This window comes from Halichoerus grypus, chromosome 11 (assembly GCF_964656455.1).
Source record: "Halichoerus grypus chromosome 11, mHalGry1.hap1.1, whole genome shotgun sequence".
NCBI lineage: Eukaryota > Metazoa > Chordata > Mammalia > Carnivora > Phocidae > Halichoerus > Halichoerus grypus.
The window spans coordinates 73,335,805-73,361,989 of NC_135722.1; the positions used below are offsets into that span (position 1 = coordinate 73,335,805).

The 26,185-nt window shown below is 45.3% G+C and overlaps 1 protein-coding gene across 5 annotated transcripts in view; it reads left to right on the forward strand.

Moving 5' to 3' along the window:
• The window catches only part of FAT3 (FAT atypical cadherin 3), a 660,051-nt gene extending 633,866 nt beyond the window's left edge, over positions 1 to 26,185 (forward strand). For 3 of the 5 annotated variants that reach the window (XM_078058674.1, XM_078058676.1, XM_078058675.1), the window contains 6 exons: positions 10,643 to 10,796; positions 12,746 to 13,401; positions 16,903 to 17,016; positions 19,123 to 19,182; positions 19,707 to 19,742; positions 20,395 to 26,185. In XM_078058674.1, coding sequence (XP_077914800.1) covers positions 10,643 to 10,796; positions 12,746 to 13,401; positions 16,903 to 17,016; positions 19,123 to 19,182; positions 19,707 to 19,742; positions 20,395 to 21,017 — 1,643 coding nt within the window. In that variant the 3' untranslated portion in view covers positions 21,018 to 26,185. The remainder of the gene's footprint in view (positions 1 to 10,642; positions 10,797 to 12,745; positions 13,402 to 16,902; positions 17,017 to 19,122; positions 19,183 to 19,706; positions 19,743 to 20,394) is intronic. The other 2 variants (XM_078058677.1, XM_078058678.1) reach the window with 1 other exon arrangement.

Below are 26,185 nucleotides of genomic sequence, written 5' to 3' on the forward strand. Positions count from 1 at the left end.
TGAAATTATATATATTTCATAAACATGAGCTGGAAATAGCAGCCACCATGGAGAAGAAACAGCTTCGTCCCATTCTGACCCCTGCATTTCCAGGCCCCGTGGGGCAGGGAGCAGCCCGCTGAGCACCCACAATCTGGATAAGGAGTCCTCAGTCCTCCCTGCCTTATCCTGCTCAGATCAAGCCCATTACTGGAAAAACCTAGCTGAAGCTAAGCTATAATTTGGCAAAGCAATGCAGCAAGCCAACAGTCACCAGGCCAGAAATAGCCATTCTGTCAGCTCTGCATGAGACTAGAAGCCTAACTCTTAAAGTGAAAACTTGGTAAATTTGTAAATGGGTAAGCGTTACCATTTATTAGATTCTTACCTTGTGCTTGGTACTGAGGTAAGTGCTGACCTTGTAGGTGCTTAAGCACTGTGACCATTCTCACAATACACTGGGGTCAGTCCGAGTCTTCCCTTCCCTCACCCCATTTGACGGATTAAAAACACAGGCCAGAGAGGTTAAGTAACTAGCCCAGTGTCACACAGCTAGTACAGTGGGGAAGCCAAGATTTGATCCAGGTTTGGGGAACGGCCCCTCCGGCCTGTGCTCTTGAAACCGTTGTTACGTAAAGTGTGTTCCAGGAGCCAACCGTATGGGCATTGCTGCAAATGTTAGGAATGTAGCATCTTAGATCCCACCCCAAAGCCACTGAATCCAAGTCTGTATTTTAACAAGATCTCTAGGTGATATACTGGTATCTTTCTCTGTCTCTGAACTGCCCTGAAACCTAAGGAAACTAGTTCTTTTTTTGTTTTCATATATATATATGTATCTCTGTATATATATAGTGGTTCTCGATCTCTGAGAGGCATCTGCATCACCTGAGGACCTTATTAAAATGAAACCCTTGTTACAGAAGAGTCTCTCAATTGTTAAAGGGAAAAGGAGAATCTCTCTACTTGCCTCCATCATTCACTGCCCATGTCAACGAACCTTCTGCTAGATCACTGAGTCATAGTCACAAATTGCTCAACTTACTACCAAGAAAAATTTCTCGGTGAAAGTTTGGAGCGGGGGAAACCACCCAAACCTACAAATTGGAATCTCAGAATCTGCAAGGGGGCACTTCAGACATCTCTGTTTTTAACAAGCCTCCAAGGTAGTTCTATGCACATCTGAGTTTGCGAACCACCGGAGTTTGGGAATGCCAATAAACTCTGTTTCCCGGAATGTGAGTCAGTGATGTCCAGGAAAGGTAAGCAGACATGGGATGTTCAGGAAGTGAACGTCAGGTGCGCGGCTTGCTTTTGTTGTCACTGTTTTAGTGTAAAGCTTGAACTTTGTTCCCCAGACAGCCAGGAGTTTGAGGTCCCCCTGAGCTCCCCTCCGAAGAGAAAAGTGATAGTGTCTACCTACTTCCTCTAAGTAAGTTGTGTGCAACAACAAGGTCTTGGATGTTGCCAATAGTTGGGCAGAGAAGTGTTTTCAGCAACAAAGCTGCCCGAGATACTTTGGGTGATGTTTTACTGAGTCTTTTGCATCCCTAACTGGTAAGGGTTTAGATAAAATCAGGCCTTCAAACTTTAAGTAAATTCTGGGGTCCCATTGCTGTCTCTGTGACCAGCTGATTCCACTCTGTGGCCTCCCTCCCCTCACAGCTGGCTTATGGGAATTGAACAGGGTTCCTGTATGAGCTCAGCCCACTGGCCCACTGAGCAAAGTGGGACAGAGAAGGGAGGAGCCAGACACCCAGTGGATATACTGAGGACATCATTTTTAAAAAATATTTTATTTTTAAGTAATTTCTTCACCCAACGTGGACCTCCAACTCACAGCTTTGAGATCAAGGCTCACGTGCTCTACTGACTGAGCCAGCCAGGCACCCTTACTGTGGACATAATTCCCCTGAGCTTTGCAGCTTATGGGGAAACTTTTTTTTTCTGGGTGACTTTCTTCTAAATACTGAGGTACCTTGTTTTTGGTACTTTGGAAAAAGCCTCATGGTAACAGCATTAATCATACAGATACTGCTAAAAAACAAAACAAAACAAAAAACCCTCCAAACTCTAAAGCAGTCAGGTTACTTGCAAACACAAAAGAACATGCTAGAAGGTGAGAATTTACTGTGTGCCTAATGTTGTTAACACATTCCATATTTCCAGATCCTCAAAGAAAATGCTAGAGGCTCAGCCCAATATACAATGTATGAAATGTGAGCAAGCTGTCCTAGGGAAAGTTACAGGTCTCACCTTCAAAGGTCATTCTGCACCCTGCTCGGTGAAAGATGGGAAGTAAGGACAGAAGCCATGCTCTACAGCCGAGCTTCCCCTACTTGTGATCAGCATCTCGTGCGATAATGGGCCCACCAGCTTTCTCATACTTATTGAGATTCACACAGACACTAGACGTTTCAGGATTTCCCAAGATTCAGCCTAAAAGTCAGAGTAAGAAACTCCCATGGCTTTCAGTCGTTTGGTTGATGGGCAACATAGAAAGGAAGCTGATTTCAGAATCCATAATAATTACAATAATTACAACAATAAAGCACCTAATGTTTGTGTGCTACATTGTGGCTGATGAATCCAAAAGCCTTAGTATCCTCTATGAAGTGGGTATTAGTGAGGTTCAATTACCAGATAAAAATAGGGAGGTTCCTGGAGGCCAGGCAGCTCGGCTGTGATCGTACCCGGCTGGTGGGTAACAGCCAGAACATAAAAGGACCCAGGACCTCCCTAAACAACCTCACAGCTGCCTCCCCAGATCATGTGAGCTCTTGGAGTCTCTAAATGAAATCCATAATCCAGCAAGTGTAGTGGTTGATGCTGACTTCAGATCCCAAATGCCAGTTCACATTTGTCATTACTTCCACCTTTGTGCACAAGGCAGATGTTGCCTTATCAGCAGCCAAACCTGATCAGAATCGTGTCACCTACACTGGGGAGCAGGGCCGAGGGGTTGAGGCCATGACCTGGATGAATTAGCTTCGAAAACGACTAGTAAGTCAAAAGAGTCAGATAGAAATGATCTTGATAATTTGCTTACCCAGCCCACATTCACTCTATAATTGCTTAAACCGTTTCTATTTTTTGCATTTAATAGGTTTTGCAGTGTTCTTTGAATGAGGAAAGGAGGGGGCATTTTAAGTTGGTCCGGGTGCAGATTTCAAAGCCATCTGCATCTGCTATAACTAGAAGGATTGTAAACAAGAGCACAGCTTTGAGGCAAGGCTTAAAAATACACTTCTCGCTTTGACAGGATTCCAGGGGAGAGAAGCTATAACAGTATTATTTTTTGTAACATGTATCTCAATGCTAAGAATAGGATTGTCTTTTTTCAACCTGGGAACTACTTTAAGCGGTGTCTGTCACTTATTGACTATGTAACTTTAGGCAAACCATCTTATTTAAGCCTCAGTTCCCTTATTTCTAAAATAACTATAATAATAGTACTCGCAACATAGGGTCATTGTCAAGAAATAAATGAGATAATGCATAGAACGTTCTTCGCATTTTTCCTAGTGCATAATAAGCTGTTGTTCTTTTTAAAAATTTCTTAAAAGATTTATTTATTTTAAAGGGAGAGAGCACAAGCAGGAGGAGCAGGATGAGAGGGAGAGAGAATGTGAAGCAGATTCCACGCTAAGCGCGGAACCCGACACCTGAGATCAGGTCCTGAGCTGAAACCAAGAGTCAATTGCTTAACCAACCGACTGTGCCACCCAGGCACCCCTAAGCTGTTGTTCTTGCTAGTAATTTCCTTATTTGACCTTCACCCCTAACCCCGAAAAAGAAAAACCTACTCTTTTTAATAACACTTGGGTATTATCCATGGCGTTTTATTTTTCTTTCACATTTACAAACTGTTAAAATATTATTTGTGGTCAGATAATGCCTGTATAGCTCTTGAAATTCTGTTTCCTTGATTAGTGGGTTTTTTAAAAAGATTTTATTTATTTATTTGAGAGAGAGCATGCGCACACAAGCGGAGGGGGGAGGGGCAGAGGGAGAAGCCGACTCCCCGCTGAGCAGGAAGCCGGACATGGGGCTCCATCCCAGGACTCCAGGATCATGACCTGAGCCAAAGGCAGATGCTTAACCAAATGAGCCACCCAGGTGCCCCCCTTGATTTGTGTTTTAGACCAACATATGGTAATGCTTGGGAAGAGCAGAAACTTTATGATGCCAGTATCTTACTATTTAATGATTAGTTGGCTCCCAGAGGGGTGTCTGATGTTGTCCATCTTCCTTATCTCCATAACCCCCTGGAGCGTTGATTAAGTACAATCCCCTCCTCATTCCTAGCAAGTGATAAGTTCCCACTCACTGATGAGTTTCAATGCCAATACCGTCTTGTAGAAATCTTTGAGAATCTGAAAGCCTGGATTCAAGCTCAAAGTCAATCACTTACCGGTTATATGTACTTGAACAAGCCACTGATGTCTCCAACCCCCATGGAGTTGAGATGTTAATGGGGCTTTTCATTTTTCCTCCATAGGGTTATTGTGGTCCTTCATAAAGTGATTCAGGGTGACTTTAAACCAGTACAGCAGTAGATCCCTCATATCACTGTGGCAGACTGGCTGATATTCTAAAGTTATTAATAATAGGGCCCAGGCCAGGAGAATGGGATCATAAAGAAAACTTGGTGATAACAGGTTACTCTTAATCAACAAACCTCTTTCACAATAGATATCACTCTTCTTTCATTTAAAGAAAAATCTGACCATTTCAAAATAAGATCCAGTCGCTTTTCCCTCTCATCGTGTTAACATAAAAACTCCAAATTTAAAGTTCTACAAGCAGTATTTTTTCCAAACATTCTCTACCTCCTTTGCCCCATGGGCTTGAGATCATGAGAACAGATATTAGACAGCTTCCTTCTGTCTCTGGATAAGCAGAGAATCCAGAAAGAGAGTGTAATGAAGTATAGTTGTTAAAGGATATTGAATAGTTTCAGGACTCTGGAGCCAGATCCACATTAGCTTCATGACCTTGAATAAGTAATCAACTTCTCTGTACCCTAGTTTCCTTGTCTAGAAAATGGGAATAACAATAGTACCTCTGACATAGGCTTGTTTTCAGAATTAGATGAGTTAGTACATGTGAAGTGCTGCGAACTGCTTTTGGCACAGAATAAATAAATAAAACATACAAGTGTCAGCTGCCATCACCGTCATCTACATCATCATCTTCCAATGATGTAGAGCAGAGCTCCTCGGTCAGGCTTGGTTTGCTCTAGCCTAGATCGAACGTGCCCCCCAACGAGCTCCGAGCTCCCTCCTGCCACGCCCGTGCCTGCCATCATGGTGGTCTTGTGGCTGTCTCTGCATTTGTAGGCGGTGTGTTTTTGTCTTAGTCCCTCTTCCAGGGTGTACTGCGAACCAGCTCTCTAAAAATCAAAGCCCCAGGGGCGCCTGGGTGGCTCAGTCAGTTCAGCGGCTGCCTTCAGCTCAGGTCATGATCCCAGGGTCCCGGGATCGAGCCCCACGTCGGGCTCCTTCCTCAGCGGGGAGCCTGCTTCTCCCTCTCCCTCTGCCCGCCACTCCACCTGCTTGTGCTCTCCCTCTCTCTATCTCTATCAAATAAATAAATAAAATCTTAAAAAAATAAAAATAAAAATAAAAGCCCCAATTTGTAGTGTTTGTTGATTTCTGTGATGTAAATACTCCCACCGTGGCTCGTGTCAGGCTACCGGTGGTTTTAAAACTGGCCTGCCAAAGTCCGTTCCCACTGCCCTGTGAGCTGGCTCCAGCCCACCACTGCCTATGGCTTAGGCACTAAGTCAGGGACAAGGTGAATCAGTCAGGCAGGCGGCCGCATCAACACTAGAGAGCCCACAAAAGATAATGAAAATGACAAAACGCAGAAGGAAATGTGTGAGAGTAAAATAGTGCACTAGAGGTATTGCCTCATTTTAAATTCTGATTTTCCAAGGCACCGAGACATCAAATCAAAGAAATCAAACCCATGACCTTAGTTAGAATCCAGTTTCCATGATAGTAATTCAAATGTCCCTTATTTCCAGACAGGCCTTCCTTGTGCTTCCCCTCCCCCCAACGTCTTCTACTATGGCATTATTTGGGAAATTGTCAGAAGCTTGCCAAATAGGAGCTGGAGAGTGAGATTTTTACCTGCCCTGACCCACCTTGCCTTAGATTCCCCCTTCCTGGCTTCCCTCCCACCTCATCATTGATGTGCCTTCAAGTCCCCTCCTGTGATTGTATCACCCCTCCCTTTAGTCAAGAAGGGAATCTAATTCATCCTCACAAGTTACTCTACCTCTAACTGACATGGTTTTCTGGCCAACGACTAGCCAGGTGACACAAAGATGCATTTTTCCCAGTTCTAACTGCTTTCATCAATCCCATTCGAATCCATTAAGGCGAGCAGCTTCCCAAATTGGAAAAAAACAACTCCAAGTCAGCAGAATTTAAAGCAAGCATACCTCAGACTCCTGCATCCTGTCCACAGACATCAGGCTGGCCGCCTTTGGACACAGTTTGCATCAACAACAGTCTTTCCTTAAGAGTTAGTTCCCTGGTGTTTCAATGTTATTGCATTCGAGAGCACCGTGTCTTTCTCGGAGCCTCAATCTCTGGCCTTTTGTGTTTCCTGGTGCTGGGGAGGTTGGCACCCCACGCCCCCCTCCTTTTGTGAATGTAAAGAGTTCTCTCTTGCCTCCTGCACCTGCCTCCCAAAGGTGAGTCTTTCTTTCTCTGAACCTATGAACAACCCAGATAGTCATAATGTCCCCTTAGACGTCAGAGATCTCTGTAGTTCGGGTTGAGTACACATAAATGAGCACATACGCTATTTCAATCTAGAGATTTTTAACTATGTTATGCCTGTAGAAATCAGTCTATAGGAGCACCTGGGTGGCTCAATAGGAAGAGCATGTGACTCTTGATCTCCAAGGTCATGAGTTCAAGCCCCATGTGAGCTGTAGAGATTACTAAAATAATAAATAAATAAACTTAAAAAAATCAATCTATAAAATCCCAACATCAGTCACTGGGGAGCAGAGATTAGCCCAAGAACCCTTCGACTAAGAGTGAAAGTGGTCATTTACAGCATTTACAAAAGATCTTAGAAATGAGGAAAGTCTCATTGGTCACTTCCGGGTAATGGTGGCAGCTCGCTGTCACGATCCTACTACCGCATGAGTAAAGGCATTTTCATAAGCCATAAGCCCCGAGGAGTGAGGGGACTTGAGAGGGAGACAACACCAACCAAGGTTGGAGGTGGGAGGCCAACGGACTGGTGGTAAGGAAGAGAGAAGTGAAGCTTCGAGAGGCTGAAATGTTGACCAGGAGAAGGGAATCTGGGAACTGATCCCCAAAAGCCTCAGAAACTGGAGGCCTTAGTCACCTCTAAAAGGGGAAGCGATGGGGAGAAGGGCTTAAAATAAGAATTGGTCAAACATCTGTTTGAGAGGCAGTCAGAACCCTAGATTGCCCCCTTCTCTCTGCACGGCCAGGCAACCACGCCCCCGAGGCCCTGGCAGAGCCTGCAGGTGATGGTGGATTGCAGGGGTGAGAGGACAGGGAGCGCCGGCACTGCCCTGCACTTGGTCAGCGCTGGGGTGGGTAGAAGTGAATCTCATGTCTTCATTGGATGCTGAGACCCACAACCATCGCTCCTCTACCAGAACCCCGTCTCTCGAATGGTAGAAAGCAGGCTTTCACTGTCCCTCTGGGCAGGTGATAAGGGCCATTAGTGGGGAAATTTACCAACCCCGTGGAAGTGAAACAGTATCCCAGTATCACAGTTGACAAACCCCACTCGTGTGCTCAGAGCTTCCCATCAGATTTCTAATTTCCTATCGCCCCACTCTGCAATCTGAGTTGATAAGGAAGGACTGCCAGACAAGGTAGGAAATCCTCTAATTTGGAAGATAAAGAATGTATTAAGCTTCTTCAGAGAAACAGAACCAATAGTATGGATAGATAGATGATAAATAGATACACAGACAGATGGATAGGTTTTAAGGAGTTGACTCATATAATTGTGGGGCTGGCAAGTCGGCTATTTATGGGGCAGGCCAGGAGGCTGGAAATTCAGGTAAGAATTGATTTTGTAGTCTTGAATTTGAAATTGCAGAGCAGGCCAGCAGGCTGGAAACTCAGGCAAAATTTCTATGTTGCTGCAGAATTCCTCCTTCTTAAGGCCAGCAAACGAATAAATAAGGTCCATCTATATCATGGAGGGTAATCTGCTTTGCTTCAAGTCAGCTGATTGTAAGCGTTAATCACATCCACAGATACCCTCACAGCATCATCTGGACTGGTGTTTGTCCAACAGTTGGACACCATGGCCTGAAAATTGACACATAAAATTCACCATCGCAGAGACCAAAGCAAAGTAACAGAGCCAAAACTACCTGGAGAAGACTATGCAGGGAGAAAACTTCATAAAAATATTAATATCCTCAGAGAGATAAGAGAAGATATTGTAACCACAAAACATGAGCAGGGTGCTATTGTTTAAACACACACAAACATGAAAACTTAGTGAATAAAAAAGAGCCCTTGGAAAATGACAACATAAATGAAAACCTCAATAAAAGTTTCAGAAGATGAGAATCTCAGAAAGTACAGAAAAAATACCCATGGAGATGTAATATAAGAAAAATAATTAGAGGAAGGTCCAGGAGATCTGAGACCAAATCATAAAACTTCCATAAAGACAGAACAGGGAAAACAAAGGAATGGAAATCATCAATGAAATAATTAAATTTCCCGAGAAAGTAAAAGGACAAGAATTTGCAGAGTGCCCAGTCCTGGCTGAAATAAGCCCACACTAAAGCATATCATGATGAAATCTCAGAAAACTGGGGGCCAAAAGAAGATCCTCCACATTGTTGGAGAGGAAAAGAAACCAGGTCAAGTACAAATTTGAACTAAAAGGCCTTGGATTTCTCAAAGGCCACATGGAAGGTACTGCTCAGAATTCTGGACACAGCCTACCAAAGAGGGGGTAAGGGTGAAGTAAAGACACATCCAGCTATGCAGGGTCTCACAACATTGACCTGCAAACCCTTTCTCAGAAAGCTACTGTAGAATGGATCCTAAGGAAATAGAGAGTAGGCCAAGAAATTAGGAAGATAGGGGATACCAAAAACACTAGATCCAGCCCAGGAGAGCAGAGAGGGCAATCCCAGGGACAGTAGCCCCACAGCAGGACGAGAGTGCACTACTCAGGGTAGATCCAGTCAGAAAGCCTTAGAGGAAAGATTTCTCCCGGGTATGAAAATATAGAACACCAGGCAAAACAGCAACACCCAGAGAGACCTAGTCCATGAAGAGTTCGGTGCTTAATCAATAATATGTACAGTTGACCCTTGAAGAATGTGGGGGTTAGGGATGCCGACCCCCTGCACAGTCGAAAATCTGTGTATACCTTTTGACTCCCCAAAACTTAACACCCGAATATAGCCCAGTATTGACCAGAGGCATTACTGATAACATAAACAGTCGATTAACACATGTTCTGTATGTTCTATGTATTATATACTATATTCTTACAATAAAGCTAGAGAAAAGAAAATGTTATTAAGAAAATCATAGGGAAGAGAAAATACATTTACAGTATCGAACTGTAATAGGAATTCCTTTAATAGGAAAAGGAATTTAAAATTTTTTTAAAGTAGGGCAAAAGAGGGGCGCCTGGGTGGCTCAGTCGTTAAGCGTCTGCCTTCGGCTCAGGTCATGATCCCGGGGTGCTGGGATCGAGCCCCGCATCGGGCTCCCTGCTCGGCGGGAAGCCTGCTTCTCCCTCTCCCACTCCCCCTGCCTGTGTTCCCTCTCTCGCTGTGTGTCTCTCTGTCAAATAAATAAATAAAATCTTTAATAAAATAAAAATAAAAATAAAAAATAAAGTAGGGCAAAAGAAAACCCTTACTCCTTATTCATCCCTTCCATCTCTGAGAGGTAAATAATGCCATTGTCCTCTTACCTACTCCGATACTTAACCCTACCTACTCCGATACTTAATATTCTTTGCAGTAAGGATGCTACTACCTGGTTCCTCACGATGGGTTCATGAGTAGAGAAAGTTGACAAAAATGTGAAAATCAGGATCCAAATACAGGAGCTGGGTGAAGGCTGGGATTCTTCCATTTCCCTGTGCATCTGTCAAACTGAGGCTCATTTGAGTTGATATATATCCGCATTTTACCTGTCCTCCCCTTGCTTCCTCTCCAGGTGGGAATTGAGGTTCTCAGCTAAGGAGAGAAAGGGCATGGGGGTGAGAGGGGGTTCAGAAAAGGAACTAACGTGGTACCTATGGTAAACTGCTCCTCCCTGGGACCATCCTGCCTTTTAAGTAGGAATGTGCTGGGGAAAGCATCTTCTCCCCATCTTGGCCTCTGCTCTTGGAGTCTGTTCCTTGGGTGTCTCTTACCAGTCTCACTTGCATTTAGGCAGGTGGTTAATTAGGTGCATTTTGGTGGACTAGCAGGGGATCCAAACCGTTACTTGGCATCTTTGTGGCAAATGTGTCCCAAGTTCAAAATAACCAATTTGATAATCATCTTTGGAATCTGGGCCCTGCCAAAGATTTGGTTTAGGAGGAATCAGGAGGGCACGTGATGGCCAAGTCCCTGAACTCCGAGCATTGCCAATGGCACTGTGGCTCATGAGGACCTCTGTCTCCCTAGGCTATCAGTGTACCTGTCTCTCACAGTTTACCGGGAGAAACTGTGAGTCGGAGATCACAGCTTGCTTCCCAAACCCCTGCCAGAACGGAGGCTCCTGCGACCCGATAGGGAACACTTTCATCTGCAATTGCAAAGCTGGGCTCACTGGAGTCACGTAAGTGAGATTGTGCAACCAAGTCTTTCTCTCCTCTGCTTCTTGTTGCTAAGAAAGCGAAACAGTAAACAATTAATGGGGATAAAAGATTTACCACTAGTGGAACAGGAAAAGGGTTAATATCTTTACAAAAAGAAGGCTTACAAATGACTTAAATGTTAACGGGGATCATCTCTGGGTAATGGGGTTATTGGTTATTTATACTTTTTTACTTTATTCTTCTCTATCTTTGCAAATTTTTACATAATTACTATGTGTTCTGTAGTTAGGAAAACAGTTCTTTTAAAGAAAATCATCTATGACCCCTAATATTTTCCGTATAATTTTGAGGCAGACATACTACCCGTTTCCCCAGAACTCGTTAACTGGACTCTACCGCCTAACGTTTTATGATCATTCTGAGAAACTAAAACCTACCTTTCCTTTGCAAACCCTTTTTCCCCCAAGAAATGAGGGAAATTAAAGTGTTAGCCAAATGGAAAGGGAATGTTTTAAGCTCTTAGTAAAATGCCACTTCCAACCATCCTTGATCATTTGAAAAGTATATATATGTAATCTCAAGCAAGTGATATTCTAATTACAGATCAGTCTTATGTATTCATTAAAGCAAATCTCCCGAGGACTTTACCAGGAAATACTTAGCGGACTTTGAATCGTTGGATGTAATTTAAAGTAATAAAGCTGCATTTTTTTAAAAATACTCTGTGATTCTAATTTCCGAATGACCTGGCCTCAATCTGTTCAAATTAGGGACATTTGACTACATTTTAAAAGCTGCATTACCAAAGATATAAGTGATCGCGCCTTTTAAATGAACACATCAGAGCAATTGCTGAAGTAGAGAAAAGTGGAGAAAGAAGGTCTATGTTCTCACGTAATGTTAAACTAAGAAAGAATAAGACTTAAATGTTTGCCTTATAATTATACTCAACGTGAGTCATGGATTGCTTTAAAGAGAATAAAATTGATTTAATTATTTTTCATTAGAATGCTTTAATCATTCTTTCCTGATAGTCTGCATTAATATTAACCTTTATGATAAGCACAGAATCTGTAAAATATATATATCTTTAGCCCTCCACCTATCTGCTTACTCTGTTACTCTGCCCTGCACACATGCGCGTGCGCGTGTGCATGTGCGTGCGTGCGCGCGTGCACACACACACACACACACACAATTCCCAGAGAGACCAAAAATTACAGTCACTGTTGGAGGAAAATGTCAGAACCAAAGATTTCCTCCTCTCGGGAAAGCCTATATAAGGTATATAGGTTCACTGCTTTTTCTCTGCAATTCTCTAATCCCAGAAGCTCAGAGAACTAAAGGGGTTAAGAATAACTTAGTGGCAAACTAATTCGGTGGCAAAACCAGCCAAAACTGCTCTGAGACTATTTCTAGTCTTTATTTATCTTATTTAGTGTGAATATCCATGTGTTTTATTGTAGAAGCACTGATGTATAGTTTGATTCTGGGGTCCTATGGCAGCTCCAGCTTGAGCGGTAGGGCGGGTATGTTCCAGAAAAGGAAAGACGTGTACTGTATGATGTTTCTAAAATTGCAAAAATTTAAACCCTGAAATGCCTCCGGCCCCGAGGATTTGGAGACCAGTTCCTCTCCAACAGCATCTGCTCTTTCTCTTCCTGCTCCTTCTCTTCCCTCCCGCCAGTCTTTGCCTTACTCCCATCTGGAGGGGGTCAGACTATCTGGGAGCGATCCTGTTGGTTGCGAGAAGTACCTTAACTCACCGTGACAACTCGGGCCACCTGCCGGGGTGCCCACCCACCTCCTCCCACCCCCAACACACACACACGCACTCACACACGCCGTCACTCTATCTTTGTCATGCTTCACATGCCCTTGGGGCGCTGTGTCTCCTCTTCAAGAAGGCCACCGTGAATGGCGCTGCGGGGCCTGCTGTCTGAGAGGGGCTTTGTGTTTTGTCATGAAGGTGCGAGGAGGACGTCAACGAGTGCGAGCAGGAGGAGTGTGAGAACGGGGGCTCCTGCGTCAACGTGTTTGGCTCCTTCGTGTGCAACTGCACGCCAGGCTACGTGGGCCAGTACTGCGGGCTGCGCCCCGTGGTCGTGCCCAACATCCAGGCCGGCCACTCGTACGTGGGCAAGGAGGAGCTCATCGGCATCGCGGTGGTCCTCTTCGTCATCTTCATCCTGGTCATCCTCTTCATCGTCTTCCGCAAGAAGGTCTTCCGCAAGAACTACTCGCGCAACAACATCACGCTGGTGCAGGACCCCGCCACGGCCGCCCTGCTCAACAAGAGCAACGGCATCCCATTCCGGAACCTGCGCGGCGGCGGGGACGGCCGCAATGTCTACCAGGAGGTGGGGCCCCCGCAGGTGCCCGTGCGCCCCATGGCCTATACGCCGTGCTTCCAGAGTGACTCCAGGAGCAACCTGGATAAGATCGTGGATGGGCTGGGGGGCGAGCACCAGGAGATGACCACGTTCCACCCCGAGTCCCCGCGCATCCTGACGGCCAGGCGCGGTGTGGTCGTGTGCAGCGTGGCTCCCAACCTGCCCGCCGTGTCGCCCTGCCGCTCGGACTGCGATTCCATCCGGAAGAATGGCTGGGACGCAGGAACCGACAGTGAGTAGGAGGCCACAGTGTGTCTGCTTGTGCCTTTAGTGTTGCTGGGGAGCTGTGGTGTGCCTGGCACTGGGGAAGGAAATCGGGGAGAGGAGAGAGAAACCGCCTGGGCGGGGCACTCCTTGTGAAGTGTTCTGGCATTGAATGTCCAGAAAAATTGCTCTGGTTCTTATCCCCATTTACAGATGGGGAAAATGAGGCTCAGAGAGCATGCATCAGGTGTCCAAGGTCACAGAGCTAGGAAGAGGCAGCAGAGCAGGTGGGCCAATCCAGAGCTGCCAGCTCTAAAAACACATGCTCTACTCACAACAGCACACCACTGGTTGCAATAAAAGCAGTGTGGCGACAGAAGTGATATACAGAAAGCTTGTTCCGGAAAGTCAGAAGAAGAGAGTATTTCTAGACCTAAGATGAAGACTTGAGAAGAGCAGAGGGACATTTGAGTTGGACCATGGTGGATTAAAGGTCTGGGGAAAGGCGGAGGGACCCACACAATTGGAAGACAAGCAAGCCATTCTGTTTGGCTGGAATGCAGGGTCCATGAAACAAGAGGGTGAAACTTAAGGCAGGAAAAGTCCAGTCCAGATAGTGGTATTTCCCTCTCCTTCAGGCCTCATGGGGCAGCATTCTAGCCAAAGAGCCACAGGTGCAAAGGCCCTGTGGTGGGAAAGACCTTGACATGTTGAAGAACAGAAAGGAGGTCAAGGTAGTTGGAGATTGGTGAGCAACAAGGGAAAGTGAATGCATTTTAATGGCAACATGAGTGCAGGTTTTGAAGCAGGAGAGTAGCATGATCAAATTTATATTTTCAAAAGATGGCTCTGACTGATCCATGGAGAACAGACTAAAAAGGACCAAAGAGGAAAAAAAGCAGAGCCCAGTTAGCTAGCTTCCATGAACATCTAATTGAGCAATGGTGATTGCTTTCCCTGTCCTAACGTGGGTCAGGATGAAACTAAGGCAAGCTCTGTGGTAACCTGTGACTTTCCATCAGGCCAAATGGCTTTATATTTCAGCAGCAGAGATGCCCTGGTAGCAGGAGTTTCCAAAGGCCGGAGCTTTAGTACTGATACGTGTTGGGGTAGAAGATCCGGGGGAAGCTTCTTTCAAATGGAGCTGGAAAGCATATGAGCAGAGGAGGTGAAGGGCATCTTTGTGGAGAAAGGGGGAATTCCTGCTGTGTCTTCAAGCATAAGTACAATTTTGGTAGGAAACTGTTGGAGAGGGCCTTCCAGAAGCAGGAAGCAGCTTGATGAGGGTAGGGGGCACATGAGGGTTACCTGACAGGTTCTCTTGTTCAGGAGAAAGGGGAGGCTAGAGATGAAAGTTTGGACATCATCTGGATGCACAATGGTTGAATCTTGAGGGGCCGGGGTGGGGGGTGGGGGCAGGGATGAGCTTACTGAGGAGCAAGAATAAAGAGAGGATGGCCAGACTGGACCTCCAAAAGAACTGGGAGATGCATACATATGGGAGGTGGGCAGAAGGGAGAGGCCAGGAATGGAAGCAAACAGTTGCCAACAAAAAGAGCAGGGACAGAGGACAGGGCAGCTATGCAGAAGCCAAGACTATTGATAAGGTTAGCAGGTCTGAGTACTGTAAAACTGTCTGGAAGAATACAGGCTTAAAAAAAAAAAAAACAACAGTACTGTACTTGACACCTAGAAGATTTTTGGTCATCTAGAGAGTGTTTCAGTGAGTCGTCAAGACAGAATCCAGAATGCAAACATTAAGGACAAAGAGATTTGGGGAGACAACTGAAGCAGCAGATGAACGTTTGCTGTATGTTGGATCTTCTTAAATCCTCCCGGCTGCCTACGTGAGCACCAAGTGGAGGAGCAGATGGGTGAGGTAGCAGCTTAAGAACAAGCAGCTAGTAGAAGGAGGGGTGAGGACTAGAACCTGGCCCGTCAGGGTCCACAGCCTGTGCTCTTACCAACACTGCTCTTGGGGGTTTTAGCAAGATGGAGGGAGAGGGAACCCTGATGACAGAGGAGGGTCTCTGCTCTTCTCTGGGGCCACCTCCACCATGCTCTGCCGAGCTTTCTGTAGACACTCCTGTAAGTCGTCGCCCTTGGATTTTCATCATAAATGCATTCCCTGTCCAATGACTTTACCAAAGCCTTGCCAATCCACCAGCTCTTAGAAAGGCTCTTTTTTTATTTAGCAATGATAAAAGAGAGGGCCTAATAAATGAAATGGAGAAAGGAGTTTTATGCACGGCTTTCACCGGGGTGGATCATTTGTTGTTTCCTTCCTAGTGTTCAGGGCTCAGCCTGGCCCTCACCTGGTGCTTTTCTGAGACACATCTTCGTATTTGGGGCAGCGTGGCCATTGGGAGGTGAACTCCTCTCAGGCGTCTCTCTCTACCTAGATCAGTTGTTTATCCAGCTCATGGTCCCACTGTAGCTTCGGCATCTGACAGCAGATGTAGAGCCACGGTGCCCGGTACTGACCTCACCCTTTGTGGAGGAAACAGTGATTTCCACCGTCACAAAGAGGAACACCTGTCCCCTTAATCACAAGTCCCCGTCTCTTCTCCCCATCATGTTACGCGATGATTTGAAGCTTTTCCCAGTGATCCTTTTCCTCCACTTGCTTCATAATGTGACAGCTTAATTTCCAGAATCTACCTCAGGCCAAAACTCACATTTCCCCCCAAAGTATTGTTGTGTTTTTATTGAGTAGATTTCCTTCTTTGTTAAGCAAGGCAGAGTTAGCTGGCGAGACAATCTCTAGGCGACTCATTCATTTTTTTACTTGACAACTTCGAGATACGGCTTGTTTTTATTGCTTCCTTTAGTCCATCAAATAAGAAAATAGCCCTGGAGAGTGTGTGTGTGTGTGTGTGTGTGTGTGTGTGTGTGTGTGTGTGTGTGTTGTTCAGGCTGTCTTTGCATAGTCAAAAGGAGGAAGTGGGGAGACAAGAGCATGACCACACCGCCGACTGCCCTCCTACCACACAGAGCTCTGAACACTGTCATTCCCAAAAATGGTGTGACGCTGCCCTCTAGGAGGCAAGGCGGAGAACTCCACTCGCTCCCCAGAGATGGAAGTTGGGATGAATGTAATGGCATTCTTGCCTATAAAATATTTATACCCCTATTTTATAAGTAATCTCATTTAACCTGGTGTTGACACCACGTCGGTTCATGTAAATGATTTAAATTAACTCTGAATGGCAAAGAGCAACCCAGCCACTTCATCCTGCCTTCACTCTTCACTTCGTCGCCTCACTTTGAGGAGGGAACAGCTCCTTTTGGCTGTCAGCTATCTGGAAGCTCATTTACCACGGGTTAAGGGTTTCAAATCCATAATGTAAATCACTTGATTGACAGACCTTTGCCCCCAGTGGTACAATCAATTTTCTATTGTGGAGCTAAATTATTTTCTTGAAGCAAATGAAAGAGCTCTGAGAAGTGAACTCTGGGGGTGGGAGGGCTAGGCATATGCACAAAGTAACCGGTGTCGTTTCTGCTTTCTCTCTGGCTGTCCGCAAAGACAAAGGGATTGATGATCCCGGAGAAGTGACCTGCTTTGCAGGCAGTAATAAAGGCAGCAACTCTGAGGTTCAGTCCCTGAGCTCCTTCCAGTCGGATTCTGGTGATGACAATGGTAAGTACTCGGTAGCTGCATTCCCCTGTGTGGGTTTTGCCTCCTGTGCTGGAAGTCCGTGGGTAGGGAGGAGGGTGATGTGACCAGTTCTGTTTCTGGGCCTGACCGTGGACTTTGGAGCATGTTCACTGGCTTTTTGGCTGGCCCCGCTGTTGGCTGTCATCGCTGCGGAAGCACCTGCTGAGCTGCCGCTGTGGGCAGGCCAGGGGTCCGTGTCAGAGGTGGGCCAAGTTCCCTGACCTCCAGTAATGAATCCTCTTCTCCTATGGGAACCACCTCATCCCAAATGATACTCTAGAAAACTGTGGTTTCTTTCTTTTTTTTATTTTACGACTGGTGATCTCTTCACTCTTCACTGTATATCCAGCCTCCCCATCGTCAGAAATTCATTTAGGGGTAAGACCTCCTTGCCATAGAACCTCCTTCCCCTAGAAGTGGCATCGTCATTCAGCTGAAGTCTCCTTATAAGCATCTGGGGTCATAGGCCTTTGGAGAATCTATGAATACTGTGACTATGGATCCATTCCTTAGAAAAATGCCATATACCCAAAATGTGGCATGCGATTCCATATGGTTCCTGGACTTCATTGACACTCCAAAGCTGCTACCACCAACTTTTGTGAACTTATCTTTATGGAGAGGGTACTAAATGCTGGACTGGGTTTTCTGAGCTGAGTAACCAGCTCTGGAGGATGGATTGGTCTCCCCAGGGCAGGAGGTGGAGCAGAAATGGTCACAAAACAGTGAGAGTTTATTACATAGTGGTGAATCAAGAATCATTTCCAATAGTCATCCACAGAGACAGTTAGCATTCCCTTAGTCAATACTTTATTTCATTTCCCCATATATAAGCCATTGGCAAAAATTGAATATGTATCAATTAATGTAATCATACAACCCATAAATACATGCCGAGTTTCTCCTACATGCTGAACCCTGTGCTGAGTATTTTGTACCCAGAAGTACAAAATGAAAATGATACAGTCTTTGCCCCCCAGGTAAATAGAGGAACAGGTGAGCTCCAAGGCCATAGAAGCAATCACGGAAGTAAAATAGTCTCCCTTCGGCACCCTCATCCCCAAATCTCTTCCACCCCAGTACCTGGCATTCCAGAGAGGTGCAGAAGCCTACTTGTATCTGACTGCTGGGGTAACAAACCATATAACAGTGGCTTTCTTCTGACCATTCTCAGAAAGTCAGGGACATACCTCCAGATCTGTTTGCCGTGATGCTTACTCCTTCCCTCATCCCCAGCCAGAAGAAAAGCTGTTGCTGCTTGGCATTTTATATAGAAACACCCGAGAACACGTAGTTTCCACTCCAGGCAGAGGTCTGGCAATGCTACCCAGCTGACTCTTCTCACGGGCTCTGCTATGTGTGCCCTTAAGCTCACACATTTGGCCTTTCATGCTTAACCTTTCTGGGTCAGTCCTGACGAAAGTGGGTAGTGTTAGGAATTTTCAACAAATGAATTTTAAGCCTGATCACCTCTCCACAAGCTGCTGGAATCGGGTGCTAAATCAGCCCCATATAGAGCACAGAATTCTCCTTCCCAGATTTCAGAGGCCGGATGCTGACTTTTGTCTGTGCTTTACTGGTCGAAGCTGGGCCTTGGGTTTGTTCTAGGCTAAATGGCATCATGGGAGTGTGAAGCCGTCAGCCCTGCAAGGTGATCCTCCATCTCTGACATTTGGTTTGGAACAGCATGGCTGACCGACAAATAATTATCCGTGGGAATAGTGAGGTCTTCCCCTGGGAGCCTTTGGGAGTTATTAACGAGAAATTAGCCTGAGCTTGATGAGCCACTGCCTTCCTAGATTGATTTCACTGGGCCATGAGGTGTGAATTTATGAGCCAGACTCCCTGCCGATCATGCCTGGTCCTGGGTTTGCTGCCCTGGCCCTTCTGTTCCAAGGATCCCCAAGACCCCCAGATAAAAGCGTTCACCGGAGTGCTGCCTCACGGGCAGACTGGGGAGGCTTTGGGTGTTTGCATGCTGCACCTTTGATGCCATTGTTGTGAAGAGAAGTTCTCTTATATCTGAACTACGTGACTAACCACAAACTCTCCTTCCCTTCTCCTCTGTCTTCCTTTCCTGGCCACAAGCGTCCATTGTGACTGTCATTCAGCTTGTCAACAATGTAGTTGACACTATAGAGAATGAAGGTATTTACTTTTTTCTTCCATAGCATTTCTTGTGTAAAGAGTTATCCTTTTGGAAATATGGCTTCTGTGTTACTTGATCTGGGGTTGCTTTTAATCAGCTAGCAACCTAGGGGACACCAGCTGTTTCTCTAGGGGTTGGAGTGAATTTTACAATTTTAAAGGAAAAAAAAACCTACTTCATAAGTTGTTAAATAGATGGGGTACTCTTTTTTATAAAAGCCCTTCTAAGACAAGAGTTCCCAATCAGTTGGAATCCAGATTACTACTAAATTTGTTCTTATATTCAACATACTTAAGAAAGCATTCAAGGCTATACTCTTATGGGGATTGATTTTAATCAGGTAACTTTTATTAGTGTCTCAATACAATTAGGACCAGGTATAGATGGGATTTATCTTTTTATTTCCCAAAGAACAAGGAGGAGAAACAGGAGCAGGTGTTTTTAAGTTATCTAAAATATTCTGTTTTACCCTCTTCGCATGGCTTAGATTATCAGGTTTACCTCTCACTTTGTATTTAAACAGTGTCTATCATGGACCAAGGACAGAACTACAACCGAGGTGACTCTGCCATAACCCCAGGATAACATTTTTCTTCCACGTTTTGAATTGCTGAGTTCGTTCTTACCCTGTCCCTCTCCCTCCATCCTTTCTGGGTTTCTTTGATCTGCATTCTGCATGTTCCAGGTGTCTTGTGTGCTTGGCATTGGAAGCGAAAGTCCCCCCAGCATCCCTCCCCCAGCCTCCCCACCACGTGTGTCGGTCATCCATTTGCAGCGCGTCCTCCTACCTTCCGGGGACCACAGTACAGCCCATACCCCGCCCTCTCTCCGGGAGCATGTTGCCAGCCTGGCTCTGCATTTAGCGTATAGAAAGGAAGAAGGACTGGCGGGGAGGGGCTGCTGGAACTGGGTTTACTCCGCATGCCCTGGCTAGCCATCCCTTGTGGCATGGCTGAGTGTGAGGCTCTGCAGCAACCGGGCACCCTCTCTCAGAGTCGCCATCGCCTCATTCTCCCGGGGGCCAGAGCATGGCTGGTCCCTGAGGGAGCCCTGTAAGGAGCATGCACATGACCCCAGCATCTTAGGGTCTCTTGGATGTTAATTGCATGTCAGGTCGCCCCCCCCCCCCCCCGCCCCAGTCCGCTCCTTTTCCAAGCCCTGCCCCAGCTCCAGTCTGGAGGAAATTGACTGTCACGGCTTTTCTCCCACAGCCTATCACTGGGACACCTCCGACTGGATGCCTGGGGCCCGGCTGTCGGACATAGAGGAAGTGCCCAACTATGAGAACCAGGAGGGAGGGTCTGCACACCAGGGCAGCACACGGGAGCTGGAGAGCGATTACTACCTGGGCGGCTATGACATCGACAGCGAGTACCCACCCCCCCATGAAGAGGAGTTCCTGAACCAGGACCAGCTGCCCCCTCCCCTGCCAGAGGACTTCCCAGACCAGTACGAGGCCCTGCCGCCCTCCCAGCCTGTGTCACTGGCCGGCACGCTGAGCCCCGACTGCAGGAGAAGGCCCCAGTTCCACCCCAGCCAGTACCTTCCTCCCCACCCATTCCCCAACGACACGGATTTGGCGGGCCCGCCTGCCGCCTGTGAATTTAGTACTTTTGCCGTGAGCATGAACCAGGGCGCAGAGACGGCAGGCCCCGCCGACGGCGTGTCTCTCTCCTTGCACAATTCCAGAGGCACCTCGTCCTCGGATGTGTCCGCCAGCTGCGGCTTTGACGATTCCGAAGCAGCCGTGAGTGACTACGAGAGCGTGGGAGAGCTCAGCCTCGCCAGCCTGCACATTCCCTTCATCGAGACTCAGCACCAAACCCAGGTGTAGACGGCGCGTCTGCCTGGGCCCTTGGCGCTGTCCGTGGCTGAACCACGGGAAGGAGGCTGGCGGGGTTCGTGCGTCTGCACGGCCAATGGCCCGAAGGAAACATGGACTTGCCCCCCGGGAACTTCTTCACAAGTCCTGGGGTCACGGGCAAGCTCCTGTCGCGCTGGGTGCAAAGGAAAGGCTCCGACTGTTTCTTCGCGGTGACGGGCCCATAGCCCTGCAGTAGGTACCTGCGTTCACGACCAAGCAGGGCACCGACTTTCTACAGGGAGAATAAACTCCACCTGCTAGGTTATACAGCCCTCCTGTATGGCTTTGTGCAGTGTCGGGACCCGGGAAGGGTTACAGCGGCCAAGGCGGCAGTATTAATAACTGGCAACGAGCCAAGGGGCACTGTTGCATGTCATTTTGAGCCAAGGAGCGGGGAGGGGATGAAAACAGTAGTTACGATGGTTGGAAAAGTTAGTCTCTTAGGCAAAAGAAAAGAGAAACAAATATTATTAAAAAAAAACAAACAAACAAGAAAATGGGCTGAAGCCTTCAAAATCAACTCTATTTTTCTTTAATAAGCTGTCCAGTTTTCAGCTATAAAATTAGGTTTGGGTAACATGGTTTGTATGCTTAGTTATTTTTGTTTGTTTGTGTTAAGCATCCAATATAATATAGCTAGGCTTTATGATCTTTGAGAAAGGTATCAATGGAGAGGAATGTGAGGATATTTGGGCTCGCTTTTGGGGGTTGGGGAGAAGGTTAACGTTATTCAAACATTAGAAAGAATGTGATTATCTGTTTTTGTGTTTTCCAGTAAATATTCCTGGCCGTAGCTACAATTTTAATATTACTGCAGAAATTGGCTTTTGTTCTGAGAATTAGGGAAGAAAAAGAAAAAAAAAGTTGTATTTTGGCACATTGTTCTCTACAATGAGAGGAATTTAGAGGTTTAAGCAGAATTCAAATTCAGGGAGAAAAAAGGGAAATATACTTTCAAAGTTTTCAGCTGGATAATCACAATTCTTGATAATGCAGATAAAATTTAAGTGTTATTTTAAGTTGGTAGCATCATCACTATAAATGCAATTATGTTTGAAAAAAGAAGAAAGTAGAGTAGTTCTCGTGTATAAATTATAATAGCGTGTGTGTCTGGGCCTATGTACAAATATGTGCTTGCACTCAATAAGGCTGCTCTTGAGGAAAGCTAACGTGAGGGTTTTAGGATATGGACTGTGCTGAAAAATCCTGCCAGCGAGGCAGACTTTCCAATTTCTCTGATCTCTACAATGTTAGAGAAACACCAAATGCCATATTTTGCTCTGGTTCACTTAACTTTATTTTGGTACTGCCATTTATAGTGACTTAAAACAAAACTGTGCTTTTGAAAAAATGATATTTTGTTATAGTTTTCCAGAACTAAACTCTTATTTGAAAGATGTGTAATGTTTAATTACACCCCGGGGTTTTCCTCTCTCCTGACGTGTGGGCTTTGGCCCAGAGTGTCACAAATTGACAGGAGAATCACTTCACCGGAAATACGATAACCCAGTCCTTGAAGCTGAAAGTTATCAAGTTGAGTGACTCCCCTCTTTTGCTTCAATCAGATCATGGCTGCGTGCACAGTGGCCATGGTAAATAAATGCATATTTGCACTATCTGCCTCATGAGCAAATCTCTGTGTCCACGGTTTCTGGTGACATATGGCATTGGTGTATCGACTATTCTGTCCTGATTCTGTGTATCATCCCACTCAGACATATTTTTAGTTGCTTCCATTGTGTTTAGTCCACTGCTTTGTAGGAGTCAGTGTTTCTGAAGCTCGTTGTAACAAGAAAAAAAAAAATTCCTTTTCATTCCCAAGCTTCCTGAGTTCAGGATACACTTCACAGATTTTCCAGCTTTTCTCCTCTCCCCGTCTCTTGGTCGGACCTCCTCGTGGAAGCATCATCCGCACTGTGGTCTTGAAATAAATGAAATTTCACTGAGGCTGCTTTTGAAAATAGAGTCTCTGGTATTTTTCTTATGTAAGAAGCACATTTGCAAGAATCACGGAGAAAATGATGAACTAATGGTCTAGAATAGAATCACTGCTACACTTTTAATAATGCAATGACATAAAAACCATCAAAGTAAAACAACAATTCATTTCTTGCCCCCAGGAAATATTAGAACGAGATTAATGCCGATGAGTCACCAGTGCTTACACAGCATCTCCTCGAGGGAGGATGCCCGACTGCCACGGTAATGAAGGAATAAATAGATCCCTAATGCAGTTGTGAAGTCGCCCGAGAAAACTGTGCTCACTCTCTTTGCTCTGACCTATATAAAATACCTCTTTCTTCAGCATATCTTCCCCTGAGTTTCTGCAGAAGAGCTCTGCAGCTAAATGTATACCAGACAAGCGTGTGTTATGTTTTGATTCATTACCTTTAAACACAGTATATCTTTTCACTTTGGGGATAGCTGGGTTTCCCTGTAGGTTACAAAACGATTGCAGTCAGGCCAGGGTGGAACTGAGTGGGGTCACTGATGAGCCAAAGAGCTGGAAGGGTCCTTAAGATCTGCTTATCTAATCCCCTTTTTTTAATAAAAGAGGAAACATGGCCAGAGAAGGGAAGGGACTTGCCCAAGCTCACGCAGGAAGTGAAGTAGCTAAACAGGGACTAGAACCCATCATTTAGCCGATATTCTTTCTGTATAACATTGTTCCACTAACCTTCCGGGGACATGGTATCTGCCTGTATCTGCTGGACCTTCTGACCTCCCACATTCCTGCTCTGGAAAATGCTAGAAAAGAGAATTCATGGAGATTATTTCTCTGGAAGCCTTAGGATCTCAAGTTTCTTTGCAGCCACCCCTAGGAAGGAGGCAGTTTCAGAATTCACACATTTCTTTGGACACTTACCAAAATGCTGCTTTTACCAAATGAATGTTTTCTAAAATGAGGATGGAATGATAATTACAGAACGGAACTCAGACCAGGCATCAATTATAGTGAAACTTTGATTATAATGTTACCTACTGGATGCAGTTTTGTTTTTCTTTTTTTTTTTCCTCCCTCCCGGTCCTGGTGTTTGTTCTTCTCCCCTCTGCCATGATGAACCACATGGAAAATATGGAAGCCAATAAGTGTCTTGCCCTTTTTTCGATCACGTATGTGCTACCTCTTGGGAGCCATTTTCCGTAGCCTGTTGTGGACATTTTACCTCTATGACACACATTCTTGTAAGGCTGAGAGTAGCTGCACTGGACCGTTGATGTGTGTCACGTCGCGAGCAGAAGCTACAGGGCTGTCAAAGATGAATAAAGCAGGTGTTCATTTGCTTTCTTCTGCAAGCATTTTGCTGCTGAGCTCCATTCCACACCAGCTTTCCATTTACTCATGTCCTGCCCATTCATGAAATGCCATTGTAGAAGACAGTGGGAAGAGCAGGTCAAGTCTATGCATTTGAGGTTTACCCTAGCAGACAATCAGTCGGAAGGCCTGGAAAGGGCATTTAGGGTACATTCTTGGGACTTATCTGGAACTGCCCTTGGGAATCATGAGCAGAGCCTGAAAAAGAAGCAAGTAAAAGATATACACCACTGGCCAATGCCTACTTACTTCCCATCCCGCCCCCCACCCCCACCCACTGCCCCCACTAACGCTGTGTCTACGTAATCAAAGTCAGGGGAATTGAGAAAAGAGATTACCACAAGGAATCACGTGAGACCCAGAAAACACTTCCCTGTGAACGAGTTCAGGAAGATCTGGTGTTCATTTTGCATGGGCTGCCCAGATACTGGTCTGGTTTCTTCACACTTCTGCCCTCCCCGGTGCACAGATATCGCTAAAAGTAGTGAGGCTTGCATGTTTTATGTTTTTCGTTTCAAACCATGAGAAATGGAGATTTGAAGAGGAGCTGCTTCGGAGTTCTCATTTTGTGTGGTCTGTGAGAAGGCGGTTACATGTTTATGCTGGTGTTTGTCCCACGACATTCAACTGCACATTTTTCTGGTGGAAATCCACAACGGCTTTAAGCTTCTGGTTGCATAATTCTAGGGTTTAAAGTCACTATTTGTGGGTTTGGCATCAGTTAATACTTAGCCAGCTGGCTAAGAGGTAGGAAACGAGTAAGATTTTCTTTCCTTATGTAATAATGAAAAGCAATAATTACAAGTATGTAATATTACACAAAGGCCATAATTAGTCTCTTCCAGTGTTGAAGATGCACTAGAGAATCGTACAGTCCATTCGAAGTGTGTTTGGACCCATTGGTATGGACCGTAGCACCCTTCCGGCAAACAAATACCACAATTGCTACTACTTAACAACTTTCTGAGCCCATACTACTGCATTTCAGGAGGTGACAAATGTGTTCAGGAAATGGAAGCACTGTATCAGAGAGATTGTCTTGTAAATTTACCTGTTACAAACAGGCTGGTTTGTAAAAGATGTATGTTTTGGTGTTTAAAATGTTTATAAAATTGTATATAATGGTTTCAATTTTCCAGGCTTTTTGTAGATACTGTATTTGATGCCTATCAGGATGCTTTAATTTGGGGGGTCAAGTATAATTCTAAGTCACCCATGCTGTTGGTCTGCAAACTTTTGAGGTAACTCCACGCGTGTGCACACACACACACACACACACACACACAGGATCTTAGATTTGAAAAGGATGTTTTTTAATAATTTCAAAATGTACTGTAATCTTTTTTGGGTTCTACTGTTTTCATTTAATTTTCTCTGTTTCCAAGAAAATGTTTGTATTGACATTTTTTAAAACAAGTGTGTTTTGCCCAGTTACTAAGTACCTGATTTTTATGCCATTTCAGATTCAGATAAAGTATGTTGTTTCTTTACACACACCCACCCCCCACACACACACCCGTGAACTCCCCTAAACTTGCACACACACCGCACACCAAACCTTATGCAAAGGGGAAAGCTAACACTTCAGTGAATCTTGTCCCTTACAGACATGGATTGTTTCTGCATATATTGCTGTTGGCAGTATTCAGTCTTGTGTTCTTTTTCTAAAAAAAAAAAAAAAGAAAGAAAGAAAAACAACAACAACAAAAGGACGGCCAAAAAACCCAAAAAACAAAAAAACCAATAGTGTACAGGTTTGTAATTGCCAAAATTTGATGGTTAAAACAAGTTTTCAAGTAAAAAGAAAAAAAATGAAACTAGC